Genomic DNA, 27,568 nt, shown 5'->3' on the forward strand with positions numbered 1-27,568 from the left:
TTAGAAAGTTTTCTTGCAATAGCAAATAGCTATGAAAGCTTATTAAGAAATGAGAATGAGGATTGAAATGTCATAGGAAACAGCACACTCTTTATGTTGGCTTGTTTTGTGGAGTAAACAAAATTAATCCTCATCTCATTACAAAGGGAACCATAGACAATCTTCCCTTACATTAATAAGTGAGCCAATTCATAAAACAAAAACTATTGCATCTGAAAAAAGTGTGGCATCTCTTTCAGTACACAGAATCAGTTTTTTTTTTTTTTTTTAATATGTATAGAATTCTGCATAGAATTTAAAGAAGCAGTATCCATGTGAATTAGTAGTTCTGTGTCTTGAAAAAAATACTTCTGCTTCATTTCTCAAAAAGGTAAGTTAGTTACCTTGTACAGTACCACATTTAATCATTATAATATAAAGGAATAATGGAAAAGAGCCTCAATACTCACATTTGGTTTTAAGCTGCTTCTCCTGGTAACTTGTGCAGCAAAATGAAGAAGAAATAATTACACGTCTGCACAGAAACAAGCATTCATCAAGTCCAAAAGAAACAGAACACTTTGCCAGAGCTATTTGAGGGTCCCATCAGAATTTGGCTGGATGGAAGAAGGCTGAGGGTCAGTTTGTTTCCCTGAGACCTCATGACATGCAAATAACTAGCTGCCTCACCACTTAATCAAAATTTTTTTTTTTTTTGACATACTCTGTTTACAAATGGCAAATACATACCGTGTAGGAGGACTGTATTTCAGACAGTTGTCAAAAAGAAAAAAGGCACTTCTGTTAAAAAACTCGAGTTAAACCCCCTAATCCCCTAACTGTTCAGCAGAAAATGAAGAGATGGATCACCGTTCATCCCCGACTACGCTGTGGTCCACACAGAATGAATCCAACAGCCCTCAGTTGGGCTTGTAATTCAGAAAAGAAACAGAAAAATCATGATTACTAACGTATGACTGCTGCGTACAGGAAATGGGCGGGGGGGGAGCAGGGAGAGAGACTTCTCCAATTAAAGGAAAGATTTTTTGGGGACCGAGTTGAATTCCTCTAACACTACTAAAGCAATTTCTGGGCTGGAACAAGTCGCCTCTCCTCCAGCATGCAGGAAGTTGCACATACGGCATTACCATTCGTGGTAGGCACGGCCTCGTCAAGGCTATCCCTCAATATTTCTCAGTTCTGGCCTACTTCAGCTTGCAGTCATCTCTTTTTGTTTGGACACAGGAGGGGCCAGCTAAGTTTTGCAGACAGTCTACTGCATGCACAAAGCACACAGAAGAGCTTGTAAGCAAAGTACTGCATCAGGCTCTATGCAGCACTTTAATCAATTTTAGCTGAAAGTAAGTATATCGTGTCCATTTAAAAGAGGAGGCTCAAGCTAAGCAGAGTGAAAAAAACAAGGATGGGTGCTTGTGGTATGAACTACTATTGACCTCCAGGCAGATTTTTCCACTGCCAAGAGCCAATGCATCTGAATCATTTAGTCTATAATGTCAAGTGGGTGGGACCTGCTTCATATCACAGGCAGAAGAAAGAAGGAAGCATTTAAACGTTAAAGATGTACTAAGTTCTTTGATAAACTGGCAAATCTGGATAATGTGTTCTGGAGGTTATCCTGGGTAGTATCTTGCAATTACGACTGATCATTTGATTGTTATTGCTGAAAATTCATCATTTCTATTTGTGGCTGAATGGTTTTTTTAAAACTCTGCACACATTTATTTTGTCTTCCAGTAAAATTGGATCGAACTTTTACCTCCTAGTGTACAAACTATAAGCTTTATTTATATTGAGCACTTCAATGCTAATTTTTCAAGCTTGCAATTTTTGTAGATTGGGAAGTTAGGCCTGAATGCATGTCCAAAGGGAGAATCATGAAATTTCCTCTTGCCTTTACTACCAAAAAGAAAAAAACTGAAAATACAATTTTTGAAACCCACAACTATGAGCAAGACAAAAATATTATCCAAACTGATCTGTCAGAAGACCTAATGACACTTAGTTCCAACACAGAAGGTTCTTTCCAGAAAGCATGAAAAACACAGAAACCTCCTCTACCCATATTATCTTCCTTAAAACTTCAACGACCATCCTTTTCATTTTTTTCTAGTTGGAGAGATAATTGCTGTATTAATAGAAGTCTTGCCAAGAGAAGCTCTTAAAAGGAAGTATTTTTGCCAACAGGTGCAAATTGAATACAACAGAACAAAAATTCTGCTGCTTTTTCATATCACAGTAAGATGGTGTCTCATACAGCTCTCACATCCTTTCCTGATCTTCCTGAAATAGAAAGCAGCTTATTTTGTGTGACCCCAGATGCAATCTGTCTTGACCTAGCTTCCTCTTCACGTTGAGGGTTTAGGAGTTCATAAACCAAATGATGTTTCTGTTTAAAAATCTCAAATTGCTCTTCCCATCTCACTGTATTAAAAACAAAACAAACAAACAAACAACAAAACAACCAAAGTATCATCCCTTGCTTAAATATTTAAGCATTCCTAAAAAAACATTATCAAATTATTTGTTTTCCTGAGACAACATCTTCACACTTTACTGAATATGCTACTATCTGGGCCAGCAAAGAGAAGGAATCCTGTTCTCACAAGTATCCTGTTTACCCCAAAGCTTCAGATCATTACCATTTTCTGTGTTTAAAGTACAACCATCATTCAAAATGTTTGAGTAGCATGTATTTGGAGGCTCTACATACATCTCTTATGCTTATACTCCTCCCTAGGTATCCCCTTTTGGCCACTGCTGGAGAAACGATACTGGGCTACACAGACAGTTGATCTGACCCAGTACAATCACTCTCATGTTTTCTGTGTAAGTACTAAACTTCCTATTCCAATAACAGCAACAACAACAAATCTAATCAGTTTTGTAGATATTTCCATTTTCCTGGCCTAAGGAAATGTAACTGCTAGTTAAAAAAGGAAAATCACAGAGCAGTATTTCAGAAGAAGCCTAAAAGATCCTAAAAAGCCTGTAGCTTTATCCGAGCAAGCTGTTAAGATGCTTTAATCCAGACAACAACCCCCAATACCAACTATTATTTGGAAACTTGTGCCAATTCTTGTTTCAAAGACGTTGCACACCAAGAGAACAGGAAAGAAGGCTGCAAGTTCCAGCAGACCTGCAAATAACCAGCTAAAAAAGTTGCAATTTGCCACTTAGTAATGGGGAAAGGAAAGGCTACTGCTCAGAAAGATATTTTTCTGCCTACAGTTAATGCACCTACTCCAATTTGCTGAGAGCAGCAAATGAGACTACAAAGTCTGTTTATAAATGTTTGTATGTATGTACATGCATTCACAGAAGCTATAATGCTGGTGATTAAGGTGAAGGTCATAAGAGGCTTACACTACTTAAAGCCGAAGTAACAATGTTGTAATTGTGCATCGCTTCTCATTTTCCTAGATATGCCAATAGGCACTTTTGTTTTGTGAACTGAACCTCTGATTTCTAAGACAAGAATACTCTTACATACACAGAACCATAGAGTTATTAAGGTTGGAAAAGACCTCCAAGATCATCTGGTCCAACCATCACCATACTACCAGTCACCCACTACACTGTGCCCCTAAGCACCAAGTCCAACCTTTAATTTCTCATAGGGAGAGGTAAAACCCACAAATTAGCATAATATTCAGGAAATTGTAAATATTCTTTTTCCCTCTCTTTCAAGATATGTCTACTTCATAAACTAAAGACTGTTTTTCCATATCTAAGAGACAACAAAAGTATCCGTGGGAAAATTTTCCAACTTGTGTGTTCTAGAATTCCATAAAAGACCTCTGAATTTTAGTGGCTTTTTCTCATCTACTTAGAAGAACACACATGTTTTTATAATTCTTATAACAATGGCTACCATAAAGCAACTCTAATGCATGGTTTAGTAGATTTTATAAGTTATTATTCCAGCATAAAACAGAATCAAACAAAAATACAGGAACGCTCAGAACAGCATGTTATATAAAACAGTGGCATATAACTGATTGCTGTTTGAAAGCTTCAAGTTGCAAGATCATCAACCATTGGTTAAATCAACAAAGTGCATTTTAAATACTTCTTTTAATGTTATTAAAATATTTTCATATTTGCATACAGAATGTCATATGGCATACTATTTACAAAATAGATCCGTGTTATATAAAATCGTTTACATTCAGTATAGGAAAATTGTCATTATTCTGGCTAAATAACAGCAAATCAAGCCTGTTCACTGTATGCAAACTTTTTCTTAAACAAAGCTGAAGAGCCAGAACACTACTTTTCTCTTATTCCTCGCTGTCCTTTAATGTCATCTAAGATAGCCTCCATCCAAAGAAAAACAAACAACTACCTTTGCTTCTGCCTTACAACTAGCACACTGCTTTTTTCTTGCAGTGGGTAAAAGATCAGAATTATGATGTGAACATCGTTAAATGTAAGGTAAAAAACAATTTTAAAGATATAAAAGTACATTATCAAAATTAACTCAACCTTGGTTAATCTGAGTTTCTGTACCTCACCTCGTCAACTTTTGTTGTTCTAATTTCAGGATTGCAGATAATTTTGATTAAGCATGTAGAATACATGAATGGTATTTGTTTTGCTGACAAAGTATTTAAACAAAGTAGGACTTGCACAGAATCTATTTGCTTTCTTTCAGCATCAAAGAATTTTGGAAATTTGGTTGAGCAACTTTCAGTGAAAAGAATGCTTTCTTGTCTTAGTACTCAAATTTGATTTTATGCAAAAACCTGCAATTACACACGTGAAAGCAATGGGCCTTACTGAAGTAATATAAATCTAAAAAGGATTTGATACAACTAAAACATTTATGGTTTTAAAGTGACCCTATTTAATGTGGCAAATTAGAAATTAATTTGACATAGTGTTATGACAAGTTTTATGTCATAAATAGTGGCAGAACTCCAATTTATTTAATTTACACGTTTTCAGCTTTCCTGAATACATAAAGTACTTGTGAAAATAAGGCAGGTAAAACACTTGAGTGAAACCCTTTTAACAATATTTTGCTATTTCAGGTTAGAAAAAACAAATTTCAGTCCATAAAGTTTGTGTAAAAATATCATAAAAGTTAACTTTTAAATTTTTTTTCAAGAAACTCAGGGTAAACAGAATACTAGAAGTTCCCTCAAGGCAGCTGCCTTCAAACTGCAACCAGAACTGGACTGAGAAATCAACAAGACTCCTGAATAACATGTAGTATGTTAAATATGGCTGGTGCAACATTATTTCTTCACCCTCAAAATACTAGTGCAAAAGATTATTGCCTCTTCTGTCCCAATTACAAGTTTTAAATGAGCTGCTATTATTGATGTTAACACATGAATGGTATGGGTGTGCTGATTTTTGAAAGCTTTCAGTACCTTTAGAAACTCACATTAATACTGAGTCACTTAAGTTTAGGAACATAAACTTGTACTCAAGTGTTTTTACTCTTGCAGTTTAGTGAACAGAAGCTGAAAATAACCACTCATGATATCAAAAAGTAAAAGTGGCCTTTCATTTGTACACCATTTATAGCAATATTATCATTTCAAAACTAGTCTTTGAGATTGATACATAGGCTTATATAAACTTATATGCAATCCTTTTATCATTATAAATCAAAATCAGAAGAGCATAACTAGAAGCATGTAACAGAACAGTGTTACAGGAAAAATAACCATTTCTTGAGGTCTCATTCGAAGTTGCCAATTAAAAAAAACATTGTTTTCATACCCAGAGTACCCACAGTTGCGCTCTGTCATACCTACATCTAATACATTATTATGCATGTTACAGGTATGCTGCAGTAGTACATAAACAAAACTCCATTTGTCACTATCACACAACAGCTGTGTTCCCTGGCTGTGATTTGCGAGAAGCCAAATATTGGAAGTTTTTCAAGCATTTTCTCCTATCCTTCCCCTCAGGATAAAAAAAAATAAATCTGAGTATATCACAGATGTGGATGCACTCAATAATCATTTTATTCCTCTGTTACAGAAGATTTTCTAGGTCTGAGAACAAGATCTTTGATAGAGGTAGTGATTTCCTGGAGCTCTTTCCGAATGGCATCTGCTCCTTCGTCCTCTTCTGTTTCATCGCTGACCCCCTGTTCAGTCTTCTTAGTCTGACTGATCAATTGTTTCACTACTAATCCCTGGTATTTGACTAACAGAGAATGCTGATCCTAAAGGGGGAAAAAAAAAAACAAAAAACAAACAATAAAAAGAAATGTCAACATTATGGAGAAGGTACACAAACTTTTAATTAATTGAAGAATAAATGTTAAAAAAACACACACATTCTTCCATTCTTGTCTAAAAAAGGTTAGTGATGCATGTATTTCCATCAAGGTATTTTGCAACCTAACCTAAATTCTGTGAAAGATAGAGGTAGAAAAATAAAAGTACACCCATACTGAGGGAACAGGACAATTAACCACTGCAGCAGTAAAGCAATGCAGTCAGTAAACACCATCAGTTTGGGCTGATTAGATATAGAATTTGAAACTTTATTTTTGAAGAGGTACATCTTTTGTAAGACTGAATTAGAAAAGTTCAAAATCATCCACGCTCTAGGTAGGAGGAAAAAGAATTTTAAGAATTTTCAGCAATTTATAGCATTCCGTAATGGATAGCTGACTCTACAGATAAAAGCAAAAGCTACAGTACAGACAGATCACTTAAGGATTTTTAATTTTATTTAAAAAATGTTGAAAAGAGATTCCTGAAATGATATACTTGAATAGAAACATAGATCAGACAAACTGCATACTCTGCACATAAAAATTAGACATGAAAAGCAAAGGTGATAGTGTTATACAGCAGAAGGAGTCAGTATGAGGCACAACTCTTTATGTTTAGTCATAGAAAAAATGTGCTTTCCCACTAAAAGGCTAGAAAGGAATACCTCTGGGATCTTGCCGCTTAGGAAATTAATGATCTGTGGTACAGATCTCCCTGGTGCATGAAGCATACAGTGGGTTGAAAACTGAAATAACAGTACTGATGTCAGGTGCAGAACAAGAGCTGGATCTTCTGTTACTTTTAGCTGTTCAATCAGAGCTTGTCTATGCTGAAATAAGACTTGCCTAAGAAACAGGAATATATTAGATTAAAATATGTTTCCCATTCTGTCTTATAATAATTAAAATAGACTCTAAAGCTCTTCTAACATTAATAAGGCTACTTTCTCCTCTGATCAATCAGTTCTTGATTAACAAAAAAGCACTGTTGTAGCTCAGATTTTGAAAAAGTCCCTAACGAACCTGAACTGGTATGTTGTAGTAACCAGCCAGCCAAGCAAGTTAGCTAAATACAAACTCTCCTCTCTGACTTCTCCCATGGAATTAAGGCTGCCTGACTTTGTATTTTTCAGTTAAACAGTTTGGAAAGACAGACTGCCTCTCACACATTCTGTGTGACTGCTACCAAACTAGCCATCTGACATTTGTGCATCAACAAAGCTACATTTCACACAGTGTAAATAGAATAAATAAAATTAAGGTACCTTTCTTTCTTTTTGTCTCCTTTTTTCACCATAATATCACAAATATCTGCTGCAGAATCAAGGTATGAAAGGAAATCTTCTAAACTCTATTAAAAAAAAGTAATAATCTGTGTAAGCAGGTTAGAAAATAAGCTAACTACTGTTCATAATTAATCATCCAAATAGATGACAATGAATACACTTAGAATAAACCATGGTAGAAAAACAAAAAAGTATTTAGTAAAAATTAACTTTATCCACCTTCCAATAGTTCACATATTTAAATACAAAAACAATATTATAATGTTAGTATTAAAAATGAAATACTAAATAGGAATTCATTCTGCAATTCTTTATAGATTTTTCTTCTTTAAAAATGGTCTTTTGCATGTAAGAAGTTATAAATTGCATTCCTTTACACTTACACTGCCATAATCTGTTATTTATTTATTTATTTATTTATTTTAAATACCCAGGAATACTAGTTAACGAATACATGGGAGAACATAAGGAGCTTCAAAAAGTAAATACAAGGAACACCAATCACTTTAAACTGCAGATTCTCTACCAACTTTTGTTTTTCTCATAAAAGATACACTAGAGTCCATCTGGAAGCAAACAGCCAGGTGACTATCAATATCAGAATGTGAGATCACCTTTTCACCTCTTAAAATTCACATATATGAAAATGTACTTACTCTCACTGACTTACATAAATTTGAAAGATGACTTTGCCTTCAGCCTTTACAGCAGCAGCACCATTTATGTACTACACTATGTGTTTCAGCTGTTTATTAGCGTAGTATCACCAGAACAGAAAATCTGAACTCAAAAGATTCTGGAATACTTTACCTTGCCATTCAGAGAAGTATGCAGTTTAGTTAAAGGACCTTTGGTGTCTTCTGGCAATTTACCTAAAATCTTGGTCCTGACCTGTATGAGAGAAGAATGGAAACAATCTGCAATATGAATTACTATGTTAACTGTAGGCATATTTAAACAGAAGTTAAATATTAAATAAGTATCACTGATCTATTTGAGACTGTCAAAAAAGGAACTGATAGCTGCATACCTCACTTGTGATGGCAGAGTAATTTTCTGTTGTCATCATTGAATCAGATGCTAGGAAGTTGAAAATAAGATTTGTAACATCTGTACAGACAGTCTTCAACAGATGCTTGACAAGGTTAGTCTGAGTTTCATCTGTTTAAAAAAAAAAAAAGAAGATTAAAAGTGGGAAAGTAACTTATTACAGCTGATTCATATGAACAGTTATCACAACACTTCCTAAATCATGGACTCTGTCAACCCAGAGTAGTACAAGAAAGTTATCTAGATACATGAAGAGAATCTTCCCTCATTTACAGTACCTCATTCTTCAGTGAAAATGTGGACTTTTGGGTCTGTAAGAGCATTTGAATGCACCATTAGTACTTCAAAGAAGGTGTATCTGTATGAGCAAGAACTGCTAATGAACAAACACACTGTTGATTCTGCTAATCAATGAGTAGAAGTATGAAAAAGAAAAGTCAACAAGACAAGCAGTTAAATGAGCTGGCATGCGATAGAAGGCTGAAATGGCAGAATTTAGGAAAAAAGAGCCAGTGTACAAGAACAGAGGCTAATGGGAAATAACTAAATTTATTTAAAAAATACGTTTATTTGTTCTATGTGTATTAATATTTCCTTTTGCTGTAACTTTCCACAGGGAAAGTTTCAAAGAAAACTGAAGAGCACAGAATCTTGGAAACATTTACAGCATTAGGAAAATGCTGTAGATATATTTATGTACATTATTATGTATAAATACATAAAAATAACATACATGTAATTTACACAATTATACATAAACATATTATATACATATATATTATAGATTATGCATGTATGCATGTATGTATAAAGCACCTATGACCATATTGATAAACACTCTTTGGAACCACTCTAATGGCAGGGGTAAGAACAGGAGTTGGCCTGTTAGTAATTCAGCACTTCTGTTTCCAACCAATAAAAAAAAAAAAAGAGAAAAGCCACAAGTCTTTGCTTGTAAGAGAAGTCCTTTCTGTAATAATAATAAAAATAATAATAGTAATAATAATAATAATAATGGTAGATAAAGACCCATTACAGAGTAACCCACTGCAAAAATGAATTTATACCTTTTTGAAAAAGTACTTACAAGGAGCAGTTACTTTCAATACCAAACCAAAGAAAGGTTGAGAGGTGAGTTCTCAAGAGTCAGATGCTATTTATTGTCTTCACTAGTTACACAGGTGACAGAGTGAAGTCAGTTTAAAAAAATAGTAAAGAGACAATAAAAACTGAAAAGGGACACAAACACTTTGGAAGAAAGGCCAAGAACACAATGACCTGGACAGAATGAAGACTGTGGATATGAAGTAAAGAGAATGTGTTTCAGTAAGTGTGCAAAGCAGTGCACTCCAGCAGGCGGTCAGTTTTAGACACTGTAAATACATTCCTAAGTTTTAATTTTCTTAAAACTGTTGCTCTTCTTTGACTCTGCATATGGATTCTGGAATAAATTCAACATCCTTGAAGGAGTGTATTCATTTTAACTATGTATTTATTATACCTGTGAAATGCTTTGTTCCCTTTTCAAATAACCGAATGTTGTTGTACAAGTTTGAGAATTCTTCCTGCAAGTCCTTCATAGTCTGTCTTCTGCTAGCTCCAGAGGAAGATGTTGAAGATGTAAAAACGGAACGCACAACTTCTTGATAACTTTTTGTTAGAGGTCTTAGAACAGGGAAGATGAAGCAGAAAAAAAGGAATATTAAAGCAAAATGTAAAAATGCTGAAGATTTTTCCAAACATACCAATAGAGAAAGCTATGTCACAACAGAGTGAGTGGGACATAAAAGCCACAGAATGATGATATAAAGCAAGCCCATAAGGTTTATGGTTTTCTCAAGTCCTTATGGTTTTCTCATGTCCTTTTTGCCCTGAACACATACACTCATGGAACATCTTTTAAAATAAATTATTCATCTTTGCTGACCTAGCTTACCATCCAGTTACACAAGTGCCAGTAGTGCCACAAGGGACAGAGGACATACAAGAGCTGTACATAAGATGGCACTGGTAAAATCCCAACATAGATCACTGTAAGGGTGTGGAAATATAACCGTGACCCTGAAATCTCTTCCTGACACGGGACACAGAACTTCCTACCGCTTGGCAGAAGCATTATTTCTCATTACTGTGACAGTACAGCTTTCTAATACAAAAGGAAGTATATAGCACAGATCTGTACAGAAAGAGAGTATCGATTCACTTCCATCAGTAAACTTTTTTCTCTTGATTCCGTTTTCTTGCTTAGAAGATTCATCTGAAATGAATCACAGACTTTCTAACTCTGTTTGAATTGCAGAAGTTACCTTATTAGATGTTCAGCAAGTTCTGTAATAAGCTCCTCAGGGCAGTCTTGCATACGGGTCTTTAAAACATCCTGAATTTCCTCTTGGGTCATGAAAGGGAACTCCATGTGCTTATTCCTATCTGTAGTAGCCATAAACAACATTCACTGTCAAAACTCTATACTTAACATTGCTTTAGTTACTCTGTGGTATGAGACACTGAAACGCCTCATAGTTCAAACATCCTCAGAAGAAATGCATTACCAACACAAAGAAAAGGATGACTACAGACAACAGTAAAATTTTGTACATATGAAAAATTGATGAAATCTCTTTTGATCAGTTATTTTCTGTTACAGACAACTTAAGAAATATGCAAAAACATTTTGGTGGAAGATTTCAAACTGTCTGGCCTATATATTTGGGAAGGATGACCTTACCAAGACCAAACAGATATTTTTTAAATGTCAAAACTGAATAGAATATTATTATTCACAAGATATATTTTTTAACCCAGTTAGTAGTGTAGATGATCATGTAACAGAGAGTATCTTCAACTTGAGGTTATAGTTCAAGATTACATAAAATTTCAGACAGGATACAGTAAGAAAATTAGGACGAAATTCAGGTATTAAGATCACTTTCTATGCTGCATATAAACTATTGCATCTGCATTTTTGTTTTGGGCAATATATTAAGTTCATCTGCATGCTGCAGATGTTAGTTTTTACACTTAAGAATGAGATCGGGATGACGACAGGGAACTGGAAAAGCAGAGGCATTGCATATTCCAGCTGCAGGATAAAATAGGGTAATTCGGCATGTAAGGTAACTGAAAGGAAATCAATGAGTCTTCCAGTCCTGCTACAGTAGCAATGAAGAACATAGAAGACTATATAAAACAGATGGAAAGGGGACTTAGATCAGTTTTTGGAAGGTTGTTATTTATATTTGAATGGTTACATCTGAATTTATCTTGGGATTTTAGTTCATGAATATGATGACTGAGTATTTTTTTTCCTGTACAGGAAGTAACTCAAAAATGAAGTTAATCAAACAGCATTCATGAAACACTATTTAATTCAGTCTATTTATAATAACACAGCACAACTAGCAACAACTGTAAAACATGAAAGGTCACACACACACACAAAAAGGTTGATTTAACACTGTGTTACTCAGTAACTCATCAATCTGGAAAAATAACTTCATTTATATGTGAATTACAGGAAAGTATGAGAGTAGTATCACCTAAAATTAAGACACTGTGCCTCAAAACTTCAAATATGTTTAGAAGTGTTTTGCAGTCACTATTAGAAATCTAGATACTACATATAAAATGGAAGCACACATCTGGTACTTGAATTAAAGAAGTAACACATAATTAGCACTGTTTAATTTGCAGTCACTGTTTAATAAAAGTCTAACCATGTAAGCATCTGCTTATGAGGAAGCCTCCATGCTCCTTCTTCTAACAATCAGCAGGGAGAAATGGGCACCAGTAGGGAATGATTCAAACTCCTCCTATAGTACAGATCTAAAACTAGTCTCACTGATGGGCCTTCATAACACCTACTTTCTGCCACTAAAATGTAGGCTTACAAAGGTAGCTAGCTAAGATGTAAAAGTCTCATTAATACAAGATGAATCTTATTTTAAAAAATTAAACCTGTATTTTTATGCTTATGAGGACTAATGTCTAAGTAGTATTTCAATGCTATGAATTGTTTAAGTAAACCAGGCTTTGGAAATGGATGGGAACTACTTTATTAATCATACACTATTCAGCATGAGTTAAGAAACCAACTACAATATCCCTATCACAAAATCACAGCATGGTAGAGGTTGGAAGGGACCTCTGGAGGGTCATCTGTTCCAACCCCTCAGCTCATGTAGAGCCACCCAGAGCTGCTTTCCTAGTACCATGTCCAGATAGCTTTTGAGTATCTCCATGGAGGAAGGCTCCACAACCACTTCGGGAAACCTGTGCCAGCACTTCATCATCTGTACAGTAAACAGTGTTTACTGAACAGATGAAACATCTTGTGTTCTAGTTTATTTCCACTGCCTCTTGTCCTGGCACTGGGCACCACTTAGAAAAGCCTGGTTCTGTCTTAATTGCACCATCCCTTTAGGTATTTATATACACTACTTTCATCCTGAAATCCAAACCATTTCCTACATAAAATCAAAATTTAAAAATATCTGCTTTATTTTCCATTACTTTGGTTTCTTTTTCAGAGACTAAGTTAGACTATTCAGTGAATATGTATTTACATTTCATGTAAATAGCAGTATTATATCCATTGATATAATTCTAACTGAATAGTATTCTCATATTCTTTGAGATTTTACCTGACCTTACCAACATAGTGGGGAAATTAGAGATGATGAAAAGCAGGTGATATAAACATGTCTCTATGAGTAGACAGTGCCCAAAATAAAATGACATACCTGTGCTAGTTGTTTGTGACTCTTCATCACTGTCAGCATCCTTCCTTCCTTTCTTCTTGGTTTTCTTAATCTTGATCTCTCTAGCGTTACCACCACCGCCTCCTCTCACACTTCCACTGCCCTCTGGTGGAGAATTACTTGCTTAGTTCACAGTTCTAGCATTTAAAAGTTTATAATATTATGGTAATTTATCTGCAGTCCTTGTTAAAGGTAAATTAAAAAAATGAAAAGTCAAAAACTTGAGTCGAAAGATAACCTACAATACATATGCCAGAATACTAGTGTTACAAGTTTTGTTCTTTAGAAAAACATACTAAGTGAAGGCTTCATTTTAACTAGTGTCACAAATAGACACAAATACTAACCACATATGCCATTAAAAAAAATCAGTAGTACCTTTTTCCAGATGAAAACTGATGAGATACTAATTTCACTCATGTAATGGGAGATTTTCTAATGGCTGAAAACAGCATTTTAGTAAGCAGTTAGCATTTTGTTCAGTGATGCTGAACAAATAAGTTACTCAAAAATATTCCACATAATGCAACTTCATTGACTTTCATAGAAATAATCCTCCAGGCATTTACCCCAAATATTCTTGAAAATGTGCATTCAATTAATACTTTTTTCAATTGTTCCTAGATGACTGTGAAGCAGTAAGATAACTCCAGTTCTGACAAACAACAAATTACTTAGTTCATAGGTGCTGTAACCCACATATTTACGCTGCAGATAGCATCTCAACTTACAAAATATTCCCTCTGCACAATGCAAGTTGCTTAGTTGTTTGCTCCCTTTTTCATTGCTCATTCCCTTGTTCTTTGACTTTAAACTCCAGAATAATTAGTTCTATGCACGCTCTAAGTCTTGAGAAAGTAATTATTTTTCCAGTTAAATATAAGGTCCAAGGTTTCAAGTTACTATGTTACCTAACAGTACTATCATCATTTGACAAAAGGGAACACAAGGGCAAGATGCTGCCACTTAGAAAGCTAACTGCATAGAATTACTTTACAGGAACAATAAACTTGCCCAGTAGCATCTAGCAGCACACTGTGAGACCCGAGTTTCTGACCTCCCATAAAGCAAGAGTGGATGTTTTTCACAAACTTATTTAATACATGACTTTGTCAAGTTTGTCAAGAGTGCAACGCATTAGCTTTTTTTGAAAGCAAGCTACTTTCATCCTGCATTTTACTTGAAAGCCACACAAAAAAGCCACAATCCACAGTCAGTATCTCATTCAGAGAGCAATGAAGTAAGTGAAACTACAGCTGGAAAAGAAGCCATAGTTTATGACAACAGGATGGACTGTAACCTACAGGAAGGATCATTTCTGCAGCGTCCGTATATACTTATTTGTAAGAGACTGCTACAAATGGCATTATAAGTGGACAACTGACAATTTATTTTGAAATCACCAAGTACATGGCACAATCCGTATTTGTATCAGTGGCATTAACACTTAGGCCATGCCACATTGCACCTGCACAGCAGACATACGTGCACAGACAAGACATTAAGGCAATGTGACATTGGCCACATTTTGCCATTATGCAGCAACACCTAATCCTTAAACCATAATTTTGAATGTTGTGAGGTAACGCATGTAACAATCAATACAAAAACACTTCAAGGTAGTCTTGCTTATTGCACAGCATATGTTATCTGTGGATATGAACAAAACTCCAAATGGTACATGCTCTGTAGAGACTTTAATCCTCAGAAGGCTGGAAACTGAAGCCATTCGATTTATGACAGTTCAATTAAAGTTCAAGCTTCTCTACTTCAGCTATGGCCTAGAAAAATCTACTGTCTCTTGTGGCAAGAGTAAGTTTAGTTTCCATGCCAACTCAGTCATGGCCTTTTAAGAGTAGAATCTTATGTTTTATTTTTCAAATTAGTATATTCAATTAAGCTAGATGCATCAATGCTCTGTTGCTTTCAATAGCATATAAAACTCTGCATGTGGGTTCAACATAGATTGCTCAGCTGTGCCGTAGCAACACAACAGTCATGTAAAATCTCTGGAACTGAAAATACAGTGTTTAGTCCGAAAAATGTTTTAAAAACTAGAAAGATTTCAAAGGGTTTTTTAAGCTACACATTTTTATTCTCCCTCAAATTAAAATTTATTCCAAACAGCCACCACACAAGTGGAATAAAGCATGGAATTAATTTAACACACAATATACCATAAAGTAAATTGTGTGAATCTCCAAATGACTGTTATGTATGCAAACATAAAATTATTGGCATGGGATTCTCAAAAAGAAGCATAACATTCTCAAAAACAACAACAAAAAAAAACCTTAGTATCTCATTTCTGAAGTTAGACCAGATGATTTTGGAAGTAATTTCTGAACACTCTTAAGAAATATTTTATTTTTTCTGGATCCCTGAAAGTGTAGAGAATAAGAGTGTATCTACACTGTGTAGTAAAAAATGGTACAGATGTCTCTGAGCTGGTTCCACGGGACCTCACATACAACTCATTCTTGTGTGAATATACCATATACACAAACAAATGAACACGGATTCCATTTCTAGAGCCATGTGCTTTGTGCTGGACTAACTCAGGATTTCTTTATGGTACTTCATCTGTACTGAATCTGAAATGAGTTCTCAGGTACATAGCTCAGATACATCTACAACTACAGTATAATCATGACAAGTGGTTGGATTGTTTCCTAAAGTATCTTCAGCAATGGACTGGAGGAAACTAATGGACTACAAAACAGAATAACTTCATAATTAAATTTTTTAAGGCTAAACATTTTTTTTTTTTTTGCATAAGCAAAACATTGACTTACCAGTTGCCTTCCTTCTTCTATCATCTTTTTTGTCTTTTTTATTAGCATTTGAATTTTCTAAAACAGAAGCCTGTTTTAAATCTTCTTCAGTGATTAAGTGAACAGGGTTATTTTTCATTTCCTACAACAAAGGACATGCACTTAGTAGGAAAGATAGACAGCAACAAAAGATACATACAGGAATATTTAAGCCATTTCAGAGTATACTAATCTAACATGATGTTTTCCAAGACATGAAGATGTATTTAGTCCTCTATCCAAACTCAGTATCTGATCATACTGTTAACTGTGATGATGTTCCTTGAATATACAGTAAAGTACACCAACTGCATATACAAACTCTCCTCATTTTTTGCTTGTCTTCTTAAGCTGTATTTCAGATGAGAAGTAAAGAGATGGTAACAGCACACACAAAGACAATCAAACTATGCTCCAAAATTCAACGTAGCATCTTGACCAATGAAAAACTGTACCTTTTCAGCTTTCTGTTTCATCATATCAGAAAACAGATCAGTACAGCTGCTTAGAAATTTCTCACTGACTACAATGGTGTCGCTGAAGACTAAACTGGAAGAGTTTTTGTTCAAAGATCTCATCACTTGCTGAAGCAAAATTCCACAATCTTCTGCTGATAATGAACTTGGCAGAAGAGTCTAGGGTAAAGAACATAGAAGTCATTTACATACAATAATGTATTCTGGAATGGACAGATGTGTGGATAAACAGATTTGCTCTTAGCTACTTAAAATATATTTCACTTATAACATTAAATGAGTAATTCAAGAGTAAACACTACTTTAAATCTCCTAACATCCCAAAAACATCGCTCAAGTTGATCAGTGCTACATCCGTACACCAACTTCTTCAAAATGCAGCTCAAGAGATGAAGAGTAACACCAGATACAAAACAACAACACACCTCCTTCCAGGAGACAAAGTGATACTCTAAAGCCTAAAATAAGGATTTATCTAGGACAAAATGGTTAATATCCCTTAGTGAAATGAAATTTACTTCAGTTTACTTCAGTAAGACTTCAGTTTAAGGCTTTTTCCACAAGAGTACCAAAAATATATATTGCTCTCTGGCAAAAAACATTAGCATTAAATTTAAAACGAGAAGTTAGTCTTAGGTATCTATCAGATGAGTACTGACATAGCCTTCCTCTGCTTTTGTTCAGACTAATGTAAAGGAAAATAAAGTCTGTTTGTTATGACATTTTGTCTGAATATTTTTGTCTGACAACATGGGATTTACATTAAACATAAATGTAGCTTCAATAAAATATCATCTGACACAAAAGTAAGACAAAGCAGTTAAATCCAACTCCAACAGAAAGGATCACTTACTGCTACATCTATCCAGGTTCCAGAACTGACGGCTTCTTCTACAGAAGCTTCAACCTGATCCACAATTTCTTGACCAACACAAGCTGCTCTCAGAAATAAGAGTTTTGTGGACTTGTATCTTTTTTTAATGTAGCCTGATGGGTCAGGGATTCCAAGTCTGTATAACGCATCAAATTCTACAAAACAGTCAGAATGTGTTAAATTTAAATTCCTTCTTATACTACTCATGCTACTTACAGTATCTTATATAGCAATTTTCAAGAAAAGCAGGAAAAAAAGAATTACATATAGTTTCTATATGCCCAAGTGCAACTTCAAGCTGATGCTGACCTAAAACTTGCTTCAATACAAGCTACAGCTAAACGCAGTCAACAGAACTATGAACAATAAACCATGGACATGACTTCAGTCCAAGTTTTAGAAAAAAATGCTTCTTTCAGATTCTTAAACCACTACATTTATCTTTGCAATGACATCTTCCCAAATTATTCTAACATAGCATGAACAATATTTACAATATGGAAAATGTCAAAATCTTATGTTTTCTAAAATTAACCCAATATACTTGTAGAATTGTTCAGTGCCTCACAAGAAAAGCATTTAAAGTATTTGGCAGTTTAAACTTAGATGTTCTGAAAACATTTAAAGACTTTGACGGATACTCTTAGTTGAGCAATATTACGGAAGCACTTAAAAGTACTACAGTATGTAGCAAAGTATGTTGAGCGTATTCAAAATGCAAGATAATAAATGGCCCTCTGGGACCATAAGGGTATGCTCCCCTTTTTATTCAGGTCCACATTTTCCCACAGCTCCCGTTTTAAAACGCCATCACCAGGCATCAGTCAGCTTTAAGTCAGATAGACATATCTGGATTCATACCAGAACACTCCTATCCACTCCAGTTCTGCAAATCTTACTGTGGAAAAGGTTCTTCCTGCGCACTGCATTCTTGGCTATCAGGACAACAGTCAAAGTTTGTTTGCAATCTGGATAACGGACCTACAATTCCCAATTATATAGGCCAAATACAACCACCTGAAAAGTCCACTACAAGCAGTCTATTTAAGAAATGTTTTCAGAACAGTAATAGAAGTAGCATTTTTAACACCCTTTGTGTGAAATAAAGTTACTGTTTAGCATCATGGTTCTCTCTGCTGAAATATGGTTCCTTGTGCTGAAGTAACACAACTATAACCAAGACGGTCTTTTAAAAGGAGTATTAACTGTACTTATTACCACTTATACTTGCAAAGCTTCACACTAGATAGTATCTATATTAAAGTAAGACTAAATACGTATACTAACTTTAGAAAGATATTTTATCCAAGAGAACGAAGATTAATTACCTAAGTAACCATTCTGCTTAAAAAAGGAATCCACCCAGTTGCTCTGTGTTCTGGCATAGATGTCTGGAACAAACACAGCCTTATCCTGTTTCCCACCAACCACGGTGCCTTTTAGACGACCAGCGTTAACAAGTTCTTCTAGCACAGCTAAAAGAAAGAAAAACAAATGAAGTGACATTTTGCACTTTGATGTATCCATTAATCTAAACATAGCAATTATTTTCTCCGTTTTGTTTCTTCTTTTCCCCCTCATTAGTTGTTTTTCTTTTTATTATTAATAGAAAGAAACTAGAGACCAAACTACAGGTGCTTGTTCAAATGAAACATTATCAAGTTCTATCCATTATTTTTAGCACTTCTAAGAATTTCTTGACAAAAGCTCACAAAATCATCCAACGTTCTGAAAGAGTGCGCCACTATGGAAGGATCAAAAGTCTCTTTATTCAACATAGATCTGGACAGTTTCAGCTTTTAATTTAAGAAACGCAGTCATAAAAGGTTTGTTCTCTGAGGAGACAATATAATATAAGTATTTTATTAATAGTGTTCTCTTTGCATTCACTGTTTGCATGTTAGACAATATGAAAAATAGAGAGATCTGAACATACTAAAAAGACGTGAAAAACTGCTATCTAAAATGCATAAATGTTAGCACCTATCATACGGTTTACAATGAGTAATTTTACAATTTTACTGTCTTTATAGTTTAAAATGTTCACAACGTTGCCAGTAATAAATTCCTTGTTTGTAATGAACAAATATTGCTTACAAAGAATGTACTGTGATCTGGTAGAACCAAAGTACTAAACCTTTCTTCATGCTAACTACGGTATTTTCATTCCATTAAAGGCACATGGGAATGTATGATCTGCCTATTATGAAAAGGGAAAAGCAGAACATAAGTCACTAGGTACATTAAAAAATAAAATAAATCAGCTGCCAAGTTCTGCAGCAGTTTTGTCTGGAAGAGGCAAAACTCACAACTACTACTTTAAAACACACTGCTAATAATGACAAAGATAAAAGGCAAGGAGTATAAATAATGTCATTGAAAAGATACTTTCAAGTTTCCAACATTTGTGGAAAGTTCCAGTGAAACATTACTGATAATACTAAAATAATCAATAGAACTCAATAATTATCAATTATTTTCCCTGGCTATGGCAAAGGAAACCACAGCAGGGGTGGGTAGAATTAGTTGGTCATTAAGGTCTCTTCCAATCCAAACAATTTTATAATTCTATGAACTGATGTGGTACCTCTGAAAAATTGATCAAATGAGCTCTGGCAATAAATAAAAACTTCTTTGAAACCTATCAGAGGGAATTAAATACATCAGAGGGAATTAAATACAGTAAGAAGAACTAAAGAAAAAGATGAACTAACTCATTAAAAATAGAGACAGTACTAGAAACACACTTAGCCATTGTGCTGACTGTTTGTGACAGGAAAATACTCGAACTTCAATTCAAATTAACATTGTACATGAGCAATACATAATCATGTACTTGCAGAGCCTGTAAAAAGACTAACTGCATACTGAAATTTGTTGCCTACTGCAACATTGCTGTAATGCAGTTTAGCAGATTTTCCTTTTAATCTACTGATAGCTGGACAACACATTCCTAGGGAAAAAAAAACACCTTAATTTGATTATATGAAAGTCGGGCATTTATATGATTTGATTTAACTGCTAAGATTTTCATTTGTAATGAATATACTTGTAACAAAGCAAGAAAGTAAGCAGAGATTTTCCTGAGAATCAAGTATGATTCTCAAGTATGCAATGCCCTGAAGGCGAAAAGACTCAAACAGAAGAGAGAGATTAACTTTCATGAGAAGGGATGGAAAACCATTAAAGGATTCTGTACAGCTACAACACTTGGTCAGCCAACACACAAGATTAATGATGCTTGAAGCATCATCTTGAAGAGATGGGAGGGGATTCCTCGTGGTCAAAGAAAAGCTGAAATATTAGAAGTGAGAAACAATTAAGTACTGCCTACAAGTTTCAGTAGCTGGATAGGAAATCTTTATGAATTTCTATTTAAAGAGCTGCAGAAAATAAAGGTAAACAGTTTAAGAGCATGCTTTATCTCTCAGCATATAAAGACATTTAACTATGACTGTAACAAAAGCTCTGCCTCTGCTACCACAGAGAAAAGTCAATAAATGAAGTCCAGAGCAGTTAATGCTGTTTGGATACACAAAATCTGTCCCCTTTTGTGTGCTTCACTGATAAAATTGCCAGTAGCTAAGGGCAAATAACGTAACAGATCACAAAACGAGTACTGTACTTCTTGCATCATCCTGCCCCCAGAGGCATTTCATTACTATATGCTTTCATTGCTTTAGATACAGAGAACATCTATTCAGTTATGGATAGCACAAAATGTTTAACACTTTTTACACTAGAGAGAAGCATACTGTTCTTTACTCCAGAATTAGTGGTATATACTAAAATGCCTCTTTGAAGGTGCACTTCTAGTAATGAAGCATCTCTGAATTAACTAACAAAAATACAAAACAGTCTGAATGAAACTCACAGTAAAGTAAATGTTCTTGAAATCCATACCGAGTGATCAAGTTACTTATAGGTGTAGGCCTCGGAAAAAAGAAAAACAAAACAATGTGACTAAATGACCTGATATGGATGTGAAGAATCTAGAAACAAGAGGTTATTCCAGATGGACAAAACTATGTAGTAGTATCTCTGCCCCACTCTGCTACACTGACAATTAACACAGGTGACAAGGTTTTAATTGTAAATTACTATGATAAAATATGGTAATTATCATAGCTCTGTTATAAGTAACCCTTTTTTCTTCATGCAACTTGACACAAAAGTTTTTCGATCTATTAAGAAACATTTCCTACAGAAATGTGTACTGGGTAGATGTTAATACATAATTGACAGGGGAGCAGTGGAATGACAGTAAGAATAGATATTCTCCAAACAAACAAAACCTTTTTTTTTTTTTTTTTTTGGAAAAAATGTAAATATGTCTCAGTTATACTTTCTTTGCTCTCCTGGAACTGAACTATATCTGAAGAAAGCTATCCATGAGTTTCTTTTCTTTCTCAGTCTCAAGTGAATTTGGTCTTTAAAGAACTATGGAAAAAAAAGTTTTAATACATGGTTGCAGGTGCTGCAATTTACCGAGTAATCGCACTGAAGAGACCACGAATGCGTGCTCGATGCCGGGAAACAAAGGCTTCTGTGAAAATCACCCCACGGTTTTCCTGGTCTAGTCGTCCATGAATAATTCTACCCAAACGCCTGGATAATACCTGTAAATAGAAGCAGGGATGATTGCTTAGCTAAATTACAATTTTAGCAATGTTAAACAGACATGATTTAAGAAATCTGTATTAACAGACAAAACAGATAGTTGTGCTGAAAAAGGCAAATCTAATTATTAGATATATTGAGAATGTGTCTAACTGTATGTATGTTGATGTCATTATGTTGATGCCATTATAGCCCACACTTCAAATCAGTGAATTCAGCTTTCCTAATAATGCTCTCTTCTGTCTGTCTTAAAAGGATTACAATGTATGTATCCAATACAGAAAACTTTGCAAAAGAAATCCATGTGGTTTGGAGATGCACACTCAAAATTACATTTTAACATTTCTATTTATTTTGTATGAACTAGAGGCAGAGAAATTCACTATCAATTTTTTCAAACAGTCAAGAAGTAAATTAGCAATAAACACAAAAAAGGTTTTCATAAATGTGCAAATTGAACTAAACCTTCAGCATTGCCCAAAAAAGAAGGAAAAAACATATAATAATTTTCATTTTTAGAAATGTTTTTTGTAGAAGCTAACCATGTAACAAACATTAGAGGAATTCTGTTCACAAATTAAGAATCAGCAAAGTTGTAATTAACATGACTACTCACTTAATACGCCACAGAACTACCCTTTGAAAAAAGTATCTTCCAAAAAATATCCAACCTTGACTGAAAGTCTCTGATTCTCCCTAATCCTTTTAAACACTTAAGATAGTCACTAACAAAAGTTTTTATGAATGCCTGGCTTCAGCTACAAAAAACTATGTTTATTTTACCCTTCTTGAATAAATTGAAAAGTCTCTACCGTTGTATTTCTGCCTCCTGCCTAGCTAATGGGACTGATGAATTTACCCTTACATCTTCTAATACGTCAAACAGTGAAATTTTCTTCCACGAGTCTAACTTATCCCTCTGTTCCTAACACTCAAAAAGACCCTGAAGAAATGTTGCCCAATACTGAAAAGGCAAACATCAATCTCAATCTGTCAATAGCAGTCACACTGCAACCTTTACATAGTAATTCTTTTCTGCTTAGAATGACAACCAGCCTGTCACAATTAAAGCCATGGATACTGCAAAGATGACAAAAGAAGGTGAACACAATTGATTCTACGTTTGATAGGTTGGTGGGTTCCATCACCTGTGTCAGGAAGTCTCCTGGAAGGTCATATGCCTTGCAGAGTTCGGATATTGTCACCTGGCCAGTTTCTTGTAGTTTATCATTTATTTCTTCTGCTAATTGGTCTAGGTAACTCCTTATTTAAAATCGAGGGAAAAAATAAGAGATGAAATTGATGTGAAATTCAAAGTCAACCTGTTATCCACATGCACTTCCCCTGATGAATTATTAATTGGCCTGGCACTATACCCTGTTCTGGTGCATATTCTCAAAAACAAACTAGAAGTTATTTTACTTGAATAAAAGAGAAAGATGCCAGTGAAAATGTGTGTTTTTAAAAGCCTTGTAATCAAGGCAGCTAGTATTAAAATTGGTCATTTACCTGCTTGTATGAATCTGTCAAAAAAGAAGAAACAGGAAAACATTTTATGACAATGAGACTTAGAAAAAGGGCTTTAGTAAACATAGTATGTCTTAATTGTTTCAATAAAGCCATGAACTACACGTTCTTTGCCAAGAATAAATCTTGCAATGCAATCAATAACAGAGACAGCCCCATAACAGTATTACTTCAGTGTTTGTTGGCATGTTGAAAGCCACAAAATAACTCATACATCTTAGGCTTGTGAGGTAAAGCAAGAGGTGGGTGAAAATGAGAAGGTTTGTCAACAGCCGAGGCAGACAGCAAACCCACAAAACAAATGAGATCTGTCTTCTGAGCACAAAAACATGAAGAAATAAGAAATAAAACCTCTGAATACTGGGCAGAGACATTCAGAATGCCTTTGTCCCATGGCTTCAATGAATACCTTCAGACTGGCATCACTAGCCATTTTGAAAATAAACACTTATCACCAAGCAGCTGTAATAGCATTCAAGAAAAATATATTTTGCCTCAGAAACAAAGGCTGACTCTCATTGTTAGCCTGTGTTTCAAAAAATAGACAAGATTTGAGTTATAAATGTTGCTCCTGAAAGCACTCACTCATTTATAAGCTGTCCCAGCACAAGCTGAATAGTTTTGTCTGATTTAACGATATCATTAGCTCTGTTTTCTATGTGCAGAAGGTCCACATTTATTATCTGAAAACAAACAAACAACAAAACTGTTATAAGAATTTTAAATTGAAAACAATTCTTAAACATTGAGCTATTATACTTACATATTCTTATGTCCTAAGGAAAGCTGCTTTTATTTTTTTCTAGTACTGCATATATATACTGCAAATCCGTGATTTGGAATAAATCTTCACTGGGTAAAAATACTCTTTTCAACTGTGACAAGATTAACAGAAAGCTATGCAATACGAAATTGCAGAAAGCTACAAACAGAAAATATTAAATTGTCTTTCAGAAAGGTTTTCTGATTCTAAGTGATTTTTCTTTGCCAGAAGGGAAAATTAGTCACAGAAGAAGACTACTGGAGGATAAAGGTTAGTGGAGACAAGAGATTAATGAAGGAAGAGGGAGGATCCAAAAACGCATGTAAAGTTAATTATGCATGCTCCCACAGTTTTAGATTTAAATGGGAAACAACTCTTTTTTCCCCTTAGTCTGCAAAGGAAGAGACCATCAAGAAAATCCATTTATTTTGGTGCTGATTTCACAGATCACAGAGTATCATTAAGTACAAAGGAACTCTACATAAAACAGCAAATGTGTGCGTTAAATAATCTGCAGTACTCTGAGAAGGGCTACCAGCTCTTCATAAACTGTTCTCTTATTAAAAAATGAGTGTGACTGATGAAGTCCACATTTACAATAGACATGATAAAAAAAAGGAAGAACGTATTTTTTTTATTACTAAAAAGTTACCTGTTGCAAGTCAACAATGTTTACTCGACCTTCAAAAAAAAAAAAAAGTAAAAATATACTTTTAGTATATAAAACATACTTGAGCAGGTTTAAAATACAGCATTGTCTATTGTGTACAGAACACTTCACTACTTTGTAGACTAATTAAACCAATTTCAGCTTTAAATATTGACAAATCACAGAAATCACTTATGGTAAGTGCAAGATACCCCATGCTGTTCTACACTATGGCTTTGCTGACAACCCAATACAGAAACCCCAGGAAAAAAAAAAAAATAAAAAAAATCACTTTTTCAGCTCCCTCCTGACTGGTTTTGCCTTGATGCTGATCAGATTTGACCACTAGTCCATGAGTATTAACACAGAGGCTGTCAAAGCTTCTTACCTTTGCATGATGCTACAGTCAAACATCAGCAACGATAATTTAAAAATGTAATTATTACAACTAATGATGTGAACAGAGAGTGGTTTTGAAATTCTGAGCCCAGGGCAAACATCTGGGCCAGATACTAAAATGCAAACTTCCCTTCAAGTGGGTTAATATAGACCATTTGTACCTCAGAAATTCTACATAGGCAAAAAAGAATCAAGTAATGTATCTTGGTATGTTTAATTAAAAGCCTAATACAGATTTGAAAAAAAAAATAAATTCACACGTACATGAAGCAAGAGAGAGCATGATCACTTTTTTGAAATACTCTGGGTACTGAAAAAACTATCAAATTCTTTCCATAGCCTTCAATATTAACTTCCAAGAGAAGAAAAGCAGATGTGACACTTACCACCACTAACATGAAGCTCATCCCGAATCTCCCTACAGATCTGTGCTGGCGTGACATACTCTTTTCCATCCAGTGTATGCACCACTTCCAACTGCTTTTCTGCGATCAGTTTAGTGACGATTTCTATACAGTTCCGTTCTGACAACCTATCAGCAGCATGAAGAACAACAGGTTATTCCAAGCACTCACAAACTTTAAATGCTTGCTTTAAAAATACTGTACAGAGGGGATAAATTGATTACTCGCTGTTCTGTGCATCAAATATTTCTTATGACAGTCACTTCGTGTTCCTACTTTTCTGATGCCCCACAACTCACCCACGCAGCTTTTCGTGCCCGAATCATCGCTGGGAGGTGACTTCCACTGCCCAACAGCTGTCAGCCCCTTCCACAACAGGATCGCACCTTCCTGTGAAGGCGGGCAGGGCTGCGCTTACAGGGTTTCTTTACTGCCCTTATACACCTCTTTATTTTCCTCGTACTTTATTTCTTTTTTAATATAAACGAGTTCTGGGCCACAGAGTCTATTACCGAACTGCTGACGGATCAGAGCGTTGGGCCTGAGGATGTTTACCGGCCGGGACTCCGCGTCTCCCCCGGACCTAAACACGCCCCTGGGGACCCCCAAACCCCCCCGCCCCCCAAAACTCCCCAACACCCCCCCCCCAAACCTTCCCCCCGCCCTGCTGCCGGGCCTGGGGGGAGGCCGTGGGGCGAGGCTCGGGGTCCTGCCGCGGGCTGCGGGCACCGGCGCGGCGCCGCTCACCTCTGGGCCACCTCAGCGAACTGCGCCCGCTGGAAGTCGGCGGCCAGGCGCCGGATCTCCTCCCAGGCGGCCGCCATGGCCGCCCTCCTCTTACACGTCGGCCCAACCGGGCGAGCTACGGGCCGCCAGCGCGGACAAAGCTCCTCGCCGCAGCCCCCCCCCCCCCCCCCCAGCGGCCCACAGCGCCCCCTCCCGGCCCGGCTGCCCCCGGTCTGCGGGGTTGCTTTTTTATTTTTATTTTATTTTTATTTTTATTTTTATTTTTATTTTTATTTTTATTTTTATTTTTATTTTTATTTTTATTTTTATTTTTATTTTTATTTTTATTTTTATTTTTATTTTTATTTTTATTTTTATTTTATTTATTTTTATTTTTACTTTTTTTTTACTTTTATTTTTAGTGCGGAGAACGTAAATTAAACTTGGCTTAATGCGCGAGCCAGGCTTTTGGGGTGTTTCTGGGGACATTGACGGAATGAGAAGAACGACACTACTGACAAATTTAGGGATGCTCAGACTGGTGTGTGAGGCGCACAGCTTATACAGCTGCTCAGTGGCAACTCCATCGCATAGTGAGCCCAGTCTGTGTAGCTGTCGAACCAGCGGCCAACCACGCATTTTAAGGGCCCCTTCTGCCCTTATGTGGCATTGACGCGTCACTGGGAGCGACTGAGAACATGGGAGGGCTGACTGTGTGCTGGTGAGGGGCCTGGAACACAAGTGCTATGAGGAGCGGCTGAGGGAGCTGGGGTTGCTTAGTCTGGAGAAGAGGAGGCTCAGGGAAGACCTCATTGCTCTCTACAGCTACTTGAAAGTGTGGGGAGCTGTGTGTTGGCCTCTTCTCACAGATAACTAGGATTAGAGGGAATGGCCTCAAGTTGAGCCAGGGGAGGTTTAGGTTGGAAGTTAGGAGACATTTCTTCTCAGAAAGAGCATTCAGGCTTTGGGACGGGTTGTCC

At 35.7% G+C, this 27,568-nt stretch overlaps 2 protein-coding genes across 8 annotated transcripts in view; both read right to left on the reverse strand.

The window, feature by feature from the left end:
• The window catches only part of FHL5 (four and a half LIM domains 5), a 28,902-nt gene extending 27,960 nt beyond the window's left edge, over positions 1–942 (reverse strand). For 2 of the 7 annotated variants that reach the window (XM_038176332.2, XM_038176333.2), the window contains exons 1-2: positions 730–942; positions 450–478 (exon numbers count right to left, since the gene is read on the reverse strand). The gene's annotated coding sequence lies outside the window, so the exon portion shown is untranslated. Of the gene's footprint in view, positions 1–449; positions 597–729 lie in introns of all 7 variants that reach the window. The other 5 variants (XM_072036177.1, XM_038176330.2, XM_038176329.2 and 2 more) reach the window with 5 other exon arrangements.
• Positions 943–3,889: 2,947 nt separating this feature from the next.
• On the reverse strand, positions 3,890–26,772 carry UFL1 (UFM1 specific ligase 1). Its single transcript, XM_038176328.2, has 19 exons — positions 26,610–26,772; positions 25,845–25,990; positions 25,063–25,091; positions 24,233–24,330; positions 23,269–23,383; positions 21,989–22,119; positions 21,375–21,433; positions 18,829–18,975; positions 17,480–17,655; positions 16,606–16,785; positions 16,133–16,253; positions 13,320–13,442; positions 10,887–11,007; positions 10,082–10,245; positions 8,561–8,691; positions 8,341–8,421; positions 7,510–7,595; positions 6,910–7,090; positions 3,890–6,187 (listed from the first exon to the last, which is right to left on the reverse strand). The coding sequence occupies exons 1-19, from the start codon at positions 26,684–26,686 to the stop codon at positions 5,984–5,986; spliced, it is 2,370 nt and encodes a 789-aa protein (XP_038032256.2). The 5' UTR covers positions 26,687–26,772; the 3' UTR covers positions 3,890–5,983.
• Positions 26,773–27,568: the final 796 nt, after the last annotated feature.

The sequence above is a fragment of the Anas platyrhynchos genome, chromosome 3 (genome assembly GCF_047663525.1).
Source record: "Anas platyrhynchos isolate ZD024472 breed Pekin duck chromosome 3, IASCAAS_PekinDuck_T2T, whole genome shotgun sequence".
NCBI lineage: Eukaryota > Metazoa > Chordata > Aves > Anseriformes > Anatidae > Anas > Anas platyrhynchos.

Bases quoted from the DNA above. Each gene is read 5' to 3' on its own strand.
- UFL1 (XM_038176328.2), bottom strand. From the start codon at position 26,686: ATGGCGGCCGCCTGGGAGGAGATCCGGCGCCTGGCCGCCGACTTCCAG. The intron at 11,008-13,319 runs GTATGTCATTTT...TGGCTACTACAG, and splicing joins GTCACAAACAACTAGCACAG to ATAGGAATAAGCACATGGAG. The intron at 8,692-10,081 runs GTATAATAAATA...TTTTTTAAACAG, and splicing joins GGGAACAAAGCATTTCACAG to ATGAAACTCAGACTAACCTT.